This window comes from Macaca fascicularis, chromosome 20 (assembly GCF_037993035.2).
Source record: "Macaca fascicularis isolate 582-1 chromosome 20, T2T-MFA8v1.1".
Classification (NCBI taxonomy): domain Eukaryota; kingdom Metazoa; phylum Chordata; class Mammalia; order Primates; family Cercopithecidae; genus Macaca; species Macaca fascicularis.
This window is the reverse complement of record NC_088394.1, coordinates 22747409-22762271: the sequence shown is the minus strand read 5'-3', so window position 1 is coordinate 22762271 and position 14863 is coordinate 22747409. Positions and strand designations below refer to the sequence as shown.

The window sequence follows — 14863 nt, the reverse complement described above, 5'->3', positions numbered from 1 at the left end:
TGTAGAAAGGGGACAGCAGTACCAAGCTCATAGGTTGGTGGTAAATAACAGAGGCGTGGCATAGAGAAGCTTCACGCCCCCAGAGGCAATGATCCTTGTCAGTCACCCTAAATCACTCCCCTAAGTCAGACAACACACTCCTGGCTATGTGGCATCTGGCCCCGGTCACAAGGCTCAGGAGCTCTCTGGGGCCTCAGGATGTCAGTGACTGGCTGGAGAAGGAGTCTGAGCAGGAGCCCCTGATGAGGGCACTGGAGGCAGGAGGCTGCGCGGTGGTCCGGGACAACTGGCACGAGCACATCTCCATGCCACTGCAGACAGGTAGAGGCTACACTCAGGTGGGCCTGGGTGGTGGAGGGGAGCCCAGCAGGGACAGTTTCAGGACACTGAATTCCCTGTCCACAGACCTGAGAAAGTTCCGGTCCTATAAGGGGACATCAGTGCGAGACCTGCTCCGTGCTGTGAGGAACAAGGTATGTGTTGGGGCCTGGGTGGGCCTGGGTCTTGGGGAAGCACGGCTGCAGCTGAGCCAGGGTTCTCTTGCTCTACCTACCCCCAGAAGCACCACTACAGGGAGCTCCCAGTTGAGGTGCAACAGGCACTTGGCCAAGTCCCTGACGGCTTCGTCCAGTACTTCACAAACCGCTTCCCACAGCTGCTCCTCCACACGCACCGAGTCATGAGGAGTTGCGCCTCTGAGAGCCTCTTCCTGCCCTACTACCCACCAGACTCAGAGGCCAGGGGGTCGTGCCCTGGGGCTGCAGGGAGGTGAGGTGGGCCGGAGGCCACACAAATGGTCTCCATGCTGGCTAGCTGAAGAGCTGAGCCTGTGGCTGGCCTCAGAATCAGAATCAGAAAAGACTGCCAGGCTGGGTGCAGTGGCTCACGCCTATAATACCAGCATTTTGGGAGGCTGAGGTGAGAGGATCACTTGAGCTCAGGAATTCCAGACCAGCCTGGCCAACATGGCAAGACCCCACCTCTACAAAACATTTGAAAAATTAGCCAGGCATGGTGGCGCACGCCTGTAGTCCCAGCTGCTTGGGAGGCTAAGGTGGGAGAATCGCTTGAGCCCAGGAGTTCCAGGCTGCAGAGAGCCAGGATCATGCCACTGCACTCCAGTCTGGTCCACAGACACTGTCACCCCCTACCCCCCACAAGACTGGCAGAGGCTGGGCAGCCTGGGGCTGATGAAGCAGAGATGTTCCCTGGATCCCAGGCCCTGGCACCCCTCAGGAAATACAAGAAAAAGAAGATTCACATCTGTTTAATGTGTATAAAGCCAAGGAAAGGACAGTTCCGAACTCAATAGAAATATTCTGTACAATTCATATGGTGGGGTTGAGGGGGAGGGGACGAGGCTGTAGAACCCACACCCGAACATGTACAAAAATAACTTACACAGCAACCCCCACCTGCAAGGATGATGCAGCTCTGCCCAGCCACCGGGGCTGGGGGGCACACTGCAGACATGGCACCGCAGGAGCCAACCAGTATGGGCCCCAGATGCTGGTGGGAGTGAGGAGGGCACCAGTCCGGAGGGGAGGGCAGCTATTAGGAGGCCTTGAGGCGGTTGCTGGCCGAGCGTGAGCTCAGCAGCTTGTCCACCATAGTGCGGGCATAGCGGAGCCGGCTGGCCAGCTCCTTGCAGCAGCCGTACTCCTCCAGGAGACTCAGGCGGTACGTGCGGAAGTCCCGCTTCTCATCGATGTAGGTCACGGCTGCCATCAGTGGGCACAAGATGAGCTTGGTGTGATCCTGCAAGAGAAGAGGGGCAGGGATTGCTGATCCCAGAGGCCAGTGTATGTTAGGGAGTAGAGGGAAGACACAACAGGTTATAGGTACCTGAGCCATTCACTCCATACTCAACTCACATGGGCCACTGCCAAGCACGTGGAGCCTACCCCAGCTCTCTCCTGCCCCTGGTGACATCCAGCTCACCTGGAAGAAGTTGATCTGCACGCTGCCATTGCTGAGGTGCAGGATGATGGCACTGCGGGTGCGGAACCAGGTCCGCAGGTAGGGCAGCCGGGCGAGCTCATCACCTTCACGCGGCGTGATGTTGGCACCTGCCTTCAGCAAATGCTCACTCATGTAATTGCGGAAATATTTAAGGAGGGTGATCTGGATGAAAAGTAAGTGAGGGGTTCCAGAATTAGAGTCTCGCCCTCCAGCACAGGTCCCACTCCCGCAATAGCCGGACGGCACTTACCTTCTTCATCAAGGAGTTGGGATGGGAACTCACGGTGAGGTAGGACTCGGTGCCGTCACGCTCTATGTACTGCAGGCTGTCACCATCGTTGTAGAGGATGAGGCGTGTTGAGTCATTGAAGAGCACCCCCACGCTGTTATCACAGAGCTGATACCCTAGGGATCAGTGGAGAGAGGTCTCAGAAAGGGGGAATAGAAAGTGGGGAGTGGGGCTGGGTGCGGTGGCAGATGCCTGTGATTCCAGCACTTTGGGAGGCTGAGGGGGGAGGATTGTTTGAGCCTAGGAGTTTGAGACCAGTCTGGGCAATGTAATGAGACCTCATCTCTACAAACTATTTTAAAAATTAGCTGAGCGTGATGGTGCATGCCTGTAGTCCCAGCTACTTAGGAGGCTGAGCCTGCAGCCAGGCATAAGCCTGGAAGTTTGAGGCTGTAGTGAGTCATGACTGTGCCACTGCACTCCAGCCTGGGCGACAGAGTAGGACCCTGTCTCTGGGCAGTGGGGGAAAAAGGCTGGGGAGTCGGGGAGCACTGGGAGCTGGAATTGGGAGGCCTGGGATGGAGAAAGGAGGGCACTAAGAGTACCTGGGAGCTCAAAAAGGCCAGAGCCTGTAACAACTGAAAAGGTTACCTGGCTGTGCCTGAGTCACCCACCTGGTTCTGGAAGAAACCTACCAAGGCCGTACTTGTCCGAATAGTCCACCCACTTGCTGACCCAGAAGATGGGGATGCAGGCAGGATCCTCAGCCTCCTCTAAGACAGAAACAGACAGACAGTTGGTCAGGACCAGCCTCTTCTTCTCTGGTCCACACATGTGGCCCACACCAGGGAACAAGGAAGCCTGCTGGGCACACCACCTGGGCTCAGTTGAGAGGCCTAGGGCCCCAGAGAAGAGCAAAGCAGGGCCTCTGCTGCCAACAGGCTCAGACAAGCAGCAGCATAGACATCTCTACACAGAAAGTTTCAACACAGCGCACCAAGTTCCACTCACTCCTTCATTCCACTGACCCATTTACTGAAGGCCTACCGTGCCAGGCACTGTTGCAGGTACAGTGAGCAACAGACAAAACCCCAGCCTCCACAGAGCTTACACTGTGGTTGCAGGGGCAAAGACTAATCAAATTAAGTATGGGCAAAATACCAGTGACTTCTATCATGGTAAGAGTCAGAGACATCTAGTTTTCCAGTTTGGAGTAATTAGGAAACTGTGAAGACAGACGCCGGCTGCAAACACATGAAAATGTTATATTCAGTGCATGCAACAAACACCTTACTTTAAATCCAATCAAAGAAGAAGGACGTGTTGGACTATGTTGGGTGAGAAGTGTTATGGAAAACTATGCAGTGGGTAAGGGGATGCGAAGCACCAGCAGAGGGGCCAGGGAGATGCTCACGGAGGTGACACCGGAGCAGACACTTGAAGGAGGCCACAGTGTGAGCCATGTGGTGTCTGGAAGAAGTGCTTTCATGCCAGGGCCAGGGAGAAAGCCCTGAGGCTGCAGTACGTCTGGGTCTGTTATTTCAAGGGTCTTGAAGAAACAACAGGAACTTACTGAGCAAAAGAAACAGCGTGTGAAGGTGGCACATCGAGGTGCTAGAGTAAGAGACGGATCAGAAAAGAAGGCAGGAGCCACAGCAAGCAGGGCCTCGGATATCAGGAAATGGGGAAACCAATGGTCCTATGGAGACGGGGCCTGGACAAGTCACCAGTGCTTTGTTGGCCAAGGCTCCTCCTGCCTTCTCCAGATGCCCCAAGCAATCCTGCCCCGCCCAGGGCCCCGCAGTACCCACCTTGCCTGACCAGCCCGCGCTCCGAGGGCTTGGAGGCATTGACACTGTGCAGCTGCTGCAGCATGTCACTGAGGTGGCAGTCGACCACCTCACCTGTCTCTCGAACCACTGGTTCTTCCTTTTCCCGGGTACGCTCAGGCAGGGGGTTCTCCAAGCCTAGAAAGGTGACAAAAACAGGGGCGTTGGGAAGGGCATAGGACTCCCCTGCCACAGCTGAAACTCTTCCAAAAGAAAAATTCTCTTAGCTACCATTGCTTTGGGGAAACTGAGTCAGTGCCTGGTTATTAGAGCAGCAGCTGCCATGCTCAGGTGACAGGCACAAGTGCTCACTGTGAGGCAACAGATCTTCAGATGCTCTGGCCTCTGACCCAACGATGTGGCCCTGCAGGATACGACCTGCCACTCAGGCAAACAGCTTGAAGGCAACAGCAGCTCAGAGCTGCCCAGCTTCGAGCAAAGAATTAAAAGCATCTTCAGCATCCAGGCAGATGGAAGGGCTGAGTAGTTCAGTTCATCCACAGAATGGATTCAGTTGGCATTTAAATAAAAACACAAGAAATTTTTTTCCACCCCAAAATTTGCTTTATATGCTTATTTATAACCAAAAAAAGCTTGAAAAGATACATGAAATTTTAACGCTGATTATATCTGGGCAGTAGAAACACAGATTATTTTTGTTGTCTTTTTCCTTATTTATTTATTCCCCCACCAACATGTGGTAATTCTCCTTGCATAATATAAAATGTTTAAGTTTTCAATTAAAAAACAATGCCATGATAGGGACTTAGGTATGAAATAATAAGATATTAGGGATTTGCTTTAAACACTCCAGCAAGGCCAGGCCTAGTGGCTCACACCTGTAATCCCAACACTGAGAGGCCAAGGCAGGTAGACTGAGCTCAGGAGTTTGAGACCAGCCTGAGCAACATGGCAAAACCCTGTCTCTACTAAAAATACAGAAACTAGCTGGACATGCTGTCCCAGCTACTTGGGAAGCTGAGGTGGGAGAGTCACTTGAACGCAGGAGGTGGAGGCTGCTCTAAGTCATGATCTTGCCACTGCACTACAGCCTGGGCAAAAAAGCAAGACTGTCTCAAATAAATAATAAATAATAATAAATAGTAAATAATAATTTTTTTAAACTCCAGTAACAAAAAAGGCAGAGGCTGGAATAAATAAAAAAAGTCTGTCCAAATGTTGATAAGTAGTAAAAATAGATGAAACATGGGACTCATCATACAGTTCTCTCCACCTTTGGGTAACTGAAAATTTCCTTAAGTTTTTAAAATGCTATATGAAAAATTAAAACTGAAAGACAAAAAGTAGGAGGCTGAGGCAGGAGGATCACTTAAGCTCAAGAGTTCGAGACCAGTGTGCGCAACAGGGCAAGACCTCATCTCTACAAAAAATTTAAAAATTGGTCAGACGTGGCACGTGCCTACAGTCCCAATTACTTGGGAGGCTGAGGGTGGAGGATCACTTGAGCCCAGGAGGTCAAAGCTACAGTGAGGTACAACTGTGCCACTGTGTTCCAGCCTGGGAAACAGAGCAAGACCCTGTCTCAAATTAAAAAAAATAAATGAAAACAGAGAAATAAGTAATCCTTTAAAATATAGCCCAAAGAATAAAATATCCATGAGTCTATTTCAGACATAACCAAATAAATAAATCAATGGGAGAGAAGGAACAGCTCTTCCTTACAGGAGAATTCCAATTATTAAATGTAGAAAAAGTAAGGAAAAGAAAAATTGCCATTAGAACATCACTGTAGGCAGGACACAGTGGCTCACGCTTGTAATCCTAACACTTTGGGAGGCAGAGGAGGATCACTTGAGGGCAGGAGTTTGAGATAAACCTGGTCAACATAGTGAGATCTTGTCTCTACAAAAAAAATTTTTTTTTTTTTTTTTTTTTGAGACAGTCTTGCTCTGTTGCCCAGGCTGGAGTGCAGAGGTGAGATCTCGGCTTACTGCAACCTCCACCTCCCGGGTTCAAGTGATTCTTGTGCCTCAGTCTCCTGAGTAGCTGAGATTACAGGTGCACACCACCATGACTGGCTAATTTTTTGTACTTAGTAGAGATGGGGTTTTGCCATGTTGCCCAGGCTGATCTCAAACTCCTGAACTCAGGCAACCCGTCCACCTCGGCTTCCCAAAGAAAAAAAATTTTAATTAGCTGGGTATAGTGGCACATGCCTGTAGTCCTAGCTACTCTGGAGGGTGAGGCACGGGGACTGTTTGAGCCCAGGATGTTGAGGCTGCAGTGAGCTATGATTGAGCCACTGCATTCCAGCCTGGGTGACAGCAAGTCCTAAGACCTGTCTCAAAAAAAATTCCACTGTAGTAGCTGCAAGGTATGTGGAAACTCTGGGGAGTTTTTTATTGTTGCAACTTTTCTGTATAAGCCTAAAATTATTCCAAAATGAAGTTTAAGAAAAACCAATGCCTAAAAATTGAAAACTGAAAAATGAACTGAAGTTGTACATCAAATTGGTGATATATCCACAGAGCAAAAAAGTATTTCAAGTGACTTTTTAAAACTATGTATCCTCGGCGCCTGTGGTCCCAGCTACTCGGGAGGCTGAGGCAGGAGAATGGCGGGAACCCGGGAGGCGGAGCTTGCAGTGAGCTGAGATCTGGCCACTGCACTCCAGCCTGGGCGACAGAGCGAGACTCCGTCTCAAAAAAAACAAAAAACAAAAAACAAAAAACAAAACAACAAAAAAACTATGTATCCTTAGTGAAATATACTTTAAAGACAATTAGAAATGCAAGAAAATAAAATATCATTTAATAACAGGAACTCATATATGTTGAAAATTTTAAGCATATTAATGTAAGGGAACAAGATTTTCAGTTTAAGAGAAAAGAAATATGAGTATAAACCAAACAAGTAAAAACAGATTAATATTGTGTCTGAATCAGACACTTAAAAATTACCAAAAGAAAAGCAGCAACTCCCCAGTGGAGGAAAAGAAAATCACTGTAAGACAGTATGTATCAATGTTAAATTTCCTGAACTTGGGAATTGTGCCAGGTATTATTGTTATGTAAAAGAATCTGTTTGTAGGAAGCATACACTGAAGCATTAAGGGTAAAGGGTAGGACGTATACAACTTTTGAATGTTCAGAAAAAAGAGGGCAATTGATAAATGCGAAAAAAAGTGTTAACTGGTGAATCTGGGCAAAAGGGGAGAATGGGAGTGTCTTTTTGGTCTCTGCTACGTTTTTCATAAGCTTACAATAATATAAAAAAATGTTTAAAAATGTGTGATTTGGAAATACCAACACAGACTCAATGTCAGTCTTTCCCCACTGCCACAAATGCAGTTCCTAATTCTGTTCTCTGAAGAGACCTAGAAGCAATGACAACCTAAGCAATGGCATGTGGTTTTTTGATTTTTAAGAAAATGTCCATCTTTTTTAAGAGAAGTATTCTGAAGTTTATGTATAAAAATGGCAAAGTGCCTGGGGTTAACTTTAAAAAATACTTCAAAGAAACAAAAATAAATGAATGAAGCAAACTTGACAAAATCCTGATAACTAATTATTGAATCTGGTAAGTATGAGGGAATCCATTACATTATGCTCTATATGTGTACTTGAAAATTTTCATGCTGGCTGGGTGCAGTGGCTCACACTTGTAAACCCAGTACTTTGGAAGGCCAAGGCGGGCAGATTGCTTGAGCTTAGGAGTTTGAGAACAGCCTGGGCAACAAAGTGAGAATCTGTCTCTACAAAAAATACAAAAAATTAGCCAGGCATGGCAGCACACGCCTGTAGTCTCAGCTGAGATGAGAGGATGACTTGAGCCTGGGAGGCAGAAGTTGCAGTGAGCCAAGATCACACCACTCCACTCCAGCCTAGGAGACAGCCAGACCTGTCTCAAAAAAAAAAAAAAAAAAGGAAATTTTTATGTTTTTCAATGAATCATGAAAAAGTGTTAGAAGGCCAGGCGTAGCAGCTCATGCCTGTAATCCCAACACTTTGGGAGGTGGAGGTGGGAGGATCACTTGAGCCCAGGAGTTCCAAGACCAGCCTAGGCAACATGGCAAAACACTGTCTCTACAAAAACAAAAAAAAATTAGCCAGGCATGGTGGCTCATGCCTGACAGTCCCAACTACTTGGGAGGCTGAGATGGGAGGATTGATTGAACCCTAGAGTTGAAAGCTGCAGTGAGCTGTGATTGTGCCTCTACACTCCAACCTGGAAAACAGAGGAGAGACCCTGTCTCCAAAAAATTAAATTAATTAATTAAAGTGATTGGAAAGAATTTTTTAGGCTTGGTATTCAGTCCATTTTCTTCTTCTTGAGCACAGCAGGTTTATCCAGCCATGGTAAGGTCAGTCTTTCCCGGCAAGGCCGAGGAGCAGATGGGCATGGGAATCACGAATTTAAGCAGATGGGCATGGGAATCACGAATTTAAGGACAGAGGTCTGTCCTAAACCAAACCTGAGCTCTTGGGGCCAGGGACTAAGCCACACACACCCCTACAACCTGGGCTTTCTCTGGGGAGTCTGCTCTCTTACCCAGACCCTTGTTGTACCTTTATTGAGGACTGTGAGGGGCTTCCGGTTGCTGGGGTCCAGGCTGCTGGGAGCAATTGAAAACCTCGGTGGAATGGTCAGGCAGGTGATGGGGAGACGGGCAGGGATATAGCCAGAAGTAAAGAACTCGTCGTTAAGCAGCTCATTAATGGTTGGGCGGGCAGTGGGATCTGTCTGAAGCATCTTCTGGATGAGGGAGGCGGCCACGGGGTTGATGTGCTAGGGCAGAGAGAGGGACAGCCATAAGCAGAATGTGAAGGGGACCCGGAGTACAGTACGGCCTCAAAGGGGCTGCAGGCCAATAGACCACACGCAGTCCCCAGTCTCAAATACACCCCAGGTTAGTGGTTCACAACTTGGTTCAATGCCAACTTCTCCACTGTCGGCTTTACTGAGCACCTTTGACAGAAGGGTCAATGGACTGTGGCCTAGCACCAACTCACTTTCCTGGCACTTACTATGTGCCAGGAAAGCATTCTAAGCACTCCTGTACTTAGCTCACTTAGCCCTCACTAATACATCTAAGGGGTGGGGCTCTATTATCATCCCTTTTTTGCAGAGGAGGAAAGTGAGGCACAGAGAGGGTGAAGGCCTTGTCTAGTTGGCTTGATTCCATGCTGTCTCTGACAGTGAACTGACACTTTGTGATGGATTTACTATGTCCGTCCTTATGGTGACAGGCCTCTTGGCTTCACACAAGGACACTACACTTCAAACTGGCTGTGTGCTAGGCTTCTGCAGGAACCAGCTATTCCTTTAAATGCATTTCTGTTGGTGGTTGTGAAAATACACACCATGGCCAGGTGCGGTGGCTCACGCCTGTAATCCTAGCACTTAGGGAGGCTGAGGCGGGCAGATCACAGGGTCAGGAGATTGAGACCATCCTGGCTAACACAGTGAAACTCTCTTTCTACTAAAAATACAAAAAAAGTAGCCGGGTGTGGTGGCGGGCACCTGTAGTCCCAGCTACTCAGGAGGCTGAGGCGGGAGAATGGTGTGAACCCAGGAGGGGGAACTTGCAGTGAGCCGAGATCGCATCACTGCATTCCAGCTTGGGCGATACAGTGAGACTCTGTCTCAAAAAAAAAAAAAAAAAAAAAAAAGGAAATTGCACACCACTATGCCATTAGGAAGCCCTGGGATTCAGTGATTCATAATTCTGTGAGCACTTACTACATGTAAGGCACTCTGTGAGGTGCTCCAAGGCAGGAACTCCACTTTATAGACGAGAACTATGGTTCAGAAGATGCAGGCCAGGCTGGGCATGGTGGCTCATGCCTGTAATCCCAGCACTCTGGGAGGCTGAGGCGGGTGGATCACCTGAGGTCAGGAGTTCGAGACCATCCTGGCCAACGTGGTGAAACCCCATCTCTACTAAAAATACAAAAAAAAAAAAAAAAAAAGCCAGGCAAGGTGGTGGGTACCTGTAATCCCAGTTACTTGGGAGGTTGAGGCAGGAGAATCGCTTGAACCTGGGAGGTGGAGGTTGCAGTGAGTCGAGAGTCGAGATCATGCCACTGCACTGGGGAACAAGAGTAAAACTCTACCTCAAAAAAAAAAAAAGAAAAAAAAGAAAAAAAAAAGATGCAGGCCATTTGCCCAATGTGATCTGGCTAAGTGGCAGAATCCATTTGAATTAAGATAATCCATTTCCAAAGCTTAAGCACTTTAGCCTCCTACTCCTTCCTACCTCCTTTGTTTTTTGCTTTTTACGCAACTTTTGGGCTACCCAATCTCTTGAGAATCTGCCAACTCTCTCCCCCTAGAAAAAATGCTTATGTGCACATACATGTCAAGTTCTGTATGTAATTTCAGACACAGGCCCTCGCAAGCTCTGTGGCTATCCTAGAGGTGGGATAGACCTATTTCTGGTCTTAGGATATTGCTGGGCTCCATAAACAGCTTTTGGGGAAAACAAAATAAATGTAAAGTTAAAGCATCATTAGTCACCTTGGGAATACTGTATTCATTCTTCTTGATCCGGAGGTAGGTCTCTTTTAGGCAAGAAGTCTCAAAAGGTGGTTTGCCCACTAACAAGGTATACCTGTAAGCACAAGGTAGGATTTGGCACCAGCCTCCCAGCCACAACCCAGACATAAGAGAAATCATCTCAGGGTCAGAACAAAGACCAGGCATCCTCTGGACACTCACTGTAACTCTGGGGCCCCTGAAGACAACCAAGTCCACTGAGCAGCCCCAGGAGCCATAATATTGGCTAGAATGAGCCCTTAGCAGAATACACGTGGTGAGACTAGGATTCTTAGGGGCCAGTGATTTTTTAGTTGTGGCCTGTGGTCATCTAGGACTCTGCAAGGGCCTCAGAGGCTGCCTGTCATGCAAAACAGGTCAAAGGGCTACCTGCACTTACAGAAGCAGCTCTACCTTTAGCAATTCTGTACTTAAGTCTTCAAGTTTTCATTTGGAAAAACCCCACTGCGAAGATGTATGAAAGTCACTGCTACAACTCATTTCTAACTCTCCAGTACCTAGGCCCCAAACAAGAAAGGTAATACCTGAAAAGGCCCAAGCCTCTGCCTGCCACCAACCGCTGCTGATGGTCTCAATCCAGACAGACCACTAGCACGTCATCCTTCCATCTGTAACTCCTGGCCTAATTTCCCCCACCATGCTAATGTTCATCAATGTTTAAGACCTTATTGTGCACGGGAACTACCAAGGGACCTTGTTAAAAAATCCAGATTCTGACCCAGTCAGTAATCTGGGTCCTGAGATTCCGCATACAGGTTCCCAAATGATGGTGATGCTGCCCTGTGGACCACTCTAGCAAAGGACTAGAGTAAGGTTGTGGAGACGACTTCTCCTCCTCCTTCTCCTCCCCCTCCTCCTCCCCCATGTCCTAGGCTGCAGAAATCCAACAGGATACACCAGTGACAGGGAAAGATATGGCAGTTAGGCTTTGTTTGGGGGTAACCTGTCCCCTGCAGTAGGTTTGCTGTAAAGCAGGCCGAAAGGTCCACAGAAAAGGTCAGCCAGGTAGGATGTCCCAAAGTTGCCCCTGCTGAGACCAGGTAGATCCAGAGATAACTCCCAACTTACATGATACACCCAATAGACCACACATCCACCTCGAAACTGTGCCCTTTCTTGCTCAGCACCTCGGGAGCTATGTAATTAGGAGTCCCGCACAGGGTCTTCTTCCTCTCCCCGTCATATTCGACTTTGGTTGCCAGTCCAAAATCCCCTGGGACAGAGGGAGGAAGAGCGGGTACTTAGATGCCAGCCTCTGCCATCTGTCAATGCAGAAGGCTAGTTAAGGTTTGACCATCAAGAACCAGGGCCATTTGATCCCACAAGCTTCTGCTCCTTGTACGCAGCAAGGCTTGCCCAGGAATCTTCCCGCCATGCTGACACCAGGGAGGTGCCTCCAGTGACCCTTCTCACCCCTCCCCTTAGAAAGGGGCTATACTTCGAAACGGGAACTGGCAGGGATAGCAAAACTCCAGTGCCTTCAAGGATCAAGCAAGTTAACCTCCAAGACTTGGCAAGTCTGTGAAGAAGTAATAGGGAGGAGTAGAGACTGTGGCAAACAAGTCTGAAGGGGACAGCTGCTTTCCAGCCCAGCAAAGGACTGCCCTAAGAAAATGCTGTCCTCGTATTACTGGAGCTTTCATGACTGTTTAAAAGGAGCTCTAAATCAAAATTTTTATGTCAAACCTTCCAATTTAAAAAATAAAAACAAATTCAAATTCTTTGTAAAAAAAGAAAAATGCTGTATTGGGGCACAAAAAATAATGCATCTGTAGGCAAGATACTGACTTGTGGGTTCTTTGTTTGAAATTTCTGGACTAAAGAGAGAATTCTAGAGGCAATCAACAGCCCAAACTTCCCACCATCCTCTTCCTTCCTCCTGGTCTCCTTCCTTTCTCCCAGCCTCCTCCAAATTCCAGCCTCTTGGAGTGATGTCAAGCACCCCTGCAGGCTCAGCAACTCACCTATTTTCACCTCCAGATCTTCATTCAGGAAAAGGTTGCCCAGCTTGAGGTCTCGGTGAATAACTCGGTTTCGGTGCAGGTACTGACAGCCAAGCACAATTTGCCTTAGGTAGTATCGGGCCTCAGGCTCAGTCAGGGCTTTCCTCCTCTTGTGCAGCTCCAGGAGAGACTGTGGATGGGAAGGAGAGGGCAGGAGGGATGGGGAGGTGGTATTGAGGCCGGTGGGGAAGGGAGAGGGTTACCAGGCAAAGGAAGCACAGGACTGGACTCTGGACTCCCAAAGGATGAAAGAGGGGTCTTGGTGGGTTTCTCTCCTTCCCTATGCCCCCACCCCATTCCTTCTCCAGGACAACTGGCATCTGGACCCTGCCTTAACACTGTCCACAACCATTCACAGCACCCCTTCTCCTACTAGCTTTCTCCCTTACCTGGGGGTCCTCTCTCAGCCCCACTCCGGAAGTCCCCAGCAGCAGATCCCTTTCCTGACTCTTATCTCCCTCGGAAGGCCCGAAGTCTAGCTCCAACTACCCCCTCACTGACCCAGCTACACTCCGGAAGCTCCCAGTGCCCGGCATCACTAACCTGGGACTCCTCCCTGGCCACTCCAGGGCCCTAGCGTCCATTACCAGCAGCCCTCCCCCCAAGTACCTCGCGTCCAGAAGCTGACCTCCCTATCAGCAACATGACTCAGACTCCACTTCACTGGAACCCCGTCCTCTAGCAGCTCCAAGAGCCAAGAAGCCCTTACCAAAGGCACTTTCCATACCTAAGAGGGAGGCTCCCAGCACCCTTCTCTACCAGCTCCAAGTCCCAGGTACTCCCTTCCTGGGCACTCTTTCCAGCAGCTCCAGGTCTGGGCGCTCCAACTGCCCCGCAGGCAGTTCCAGTTAACCAGCAGCGACACTCACCCTCCGGCGGCAGAGCTCCAACACCACGAACACGAAGTCGTTGTCCTCGAAAAAGCCGTGGAATCCTACGACGTGCTGGTGGGCGAGGCTGCGGTGAATGGATATTTCCATGGACATCTTCTCCCTCTGGTGCGGCTTAAGCAGCAGAGACTTAGGCACAATCTTGCCCGCGAACACCTCCTTGGTGTCCGCGTCCGAGATCTCGAAGCACTTGGCAAAGCCACCCTTGCCCAAAAAGCGGCCCCGCACATAGCGCCGCCGGCTGCGTGGGTCCACTAGGACCTCCGGGATCTCTTTCGCCGGTGGAGCCGCCGCCGGAGCTCCAGGAGCTGCAACTCCGGGGACCCCGGCTTTCCCAGAGTCGGCCGGTGCCCGTGCCAGCTTCCCTGCAGTCACTGCCGCACTCATGCTCCTGGAGCTGCTCTGCTGACCTGGATCCGAGCAGACGCTCCGCACCGCTCAGCTCCTCCCCGAATTCAAACGCGGCGCTGGGAACGTTACAAAAGCCTGCGCGCCACTGATTGGCCGCGGGGATTTAAAATCCAAACCCGCCCGCCGCGCGGCACCATGGGAGCGCCCTGCGCAGCAGCTGCCTTTAAACCCGGACCCAGCCGGGGAAAAACTTGATTGACAGGGACGCCCGAACACGTGGGATAGCCTGGGAAACCAAATCCGGCGTGGATGCGGAGACCCAGCCCCGAGAGGGGAGGAATTCCTTCGGGGTTTCTCCCTTTCTCGGGCGTCCGGGAAAGCTCCTGCAGTTCGCTTGCGCCTCCTCCAGGAAGCTTTTCCTTAAATCTTCCTCCACTTCCACCCCACCTAGAATATAAGCAATCTAAGAGTAGGGAACTGGCATGCCAGCAGGTCGTTTAAGAAAGCCTTAGCATCCGCCTCCCGATGCCGTCAGCTCTCAGCCAAGCCACCCGAACTGAACTAAAATCTAAGTAAAAGTGTGCTTGCCAAACATACCTTCATGGCTAGTCTGCTCCTTCAAATAACTGCCGCTTCTGAGCTCCTCCGGATTACAAAGCAACGCTGCTTAAAGAAGGGGCCATGGAACAGCAGCATCGCCATCACCTGAGAGCTTGTTAGAACCGCAAAGGCAAACATTCAGGCCCTACTCCAGACCTCCCGAGTCAGTGTCCGCCTCTCAACAAGACTGCTCAGGTGATTCCTACACATCCTGAAGTTGGAGAAGCACAGTACCAGAGTCCTCCATGATGCAAGGAAGCTGTCTGGCCTGCTCGCTACTGAATTTCCCAGGGCCTAAAATAGTGGACACTCAGTTTCTTGGTCAGAGGGACGGAAGGTTGGAAGAATGCCTAGCAAACTGGCAGGTCATAGCCAAATGTGTCTTGCAGGGTTTTGTTTGGCCTCCCACGTGTGTGTGTGTGTGTGTGTGACGGAGTCTTGCTCTGACTGGAGTGCAGTGGCACAGATATCGGCTCACTG

At 49.8% G+C, this 14863-nt stretch overlaps 2 protein-coding genes across 5 annotated transcripts in view; one reads left to right on the top strand and one right to left on the bottom strand.

The window, feature by feature from the left end:
* The window catches only part of ERN2 (endoplasmic reticulum to nucleus signaling 2), a 37596-nt gene extending 36188 nt beyond the window's left edge, over window positions 1-1408 (top strand). For all 4 annotated transcript variants that reach the window (XM_074028156.1, XM_074028157.1, XM_045382191.3 and 1 more), the window contains 3 exons: window positions 198-321; window positions 406-473; window positions 560-1408. In XM_074028156.1, coding sequence (XP_073884257.1) covers window positions 198-321; window positions 406-473; window positions 560-772 — 405 coding nt within the window. In that variant the 3' untranslated portion in view covers window positions 773-1408. The remainder of the gene's footprint in view (window positions 1-197; window positions 322-405; window positions 474-559) is intronic.
* On the bottom strand, window positions 1252-13836 carry PLK1 (polo like kinase 1). Its single transcript, XM_045382194.2, has 10 exons — window positions 13412-13836; window positions 12504-12672; window positions 11608-11752; window positions 10501-10594; window positions 8550-8769; window positions 4003-4158; window positions 2887-2964; window positions 2213-2367; window positions 1942-2124; window positions 1252-1758 (listed from the first exon to the last, which is right to left on the bottom strand). The coding sequence occupies exons 1-10, from the start codon at window positions 13817-13819 to the stop codon at window positions 1555-1557; spliced, it is 1812 nt and encodes a 603-aa protein (XP_045238129.2). The 5' UTR covers window positions 13820-13836; the 3' UTR covers window positions 1252-1554.
* Window positions 13837-14863: the final 1027 nt, after the last annotated feature.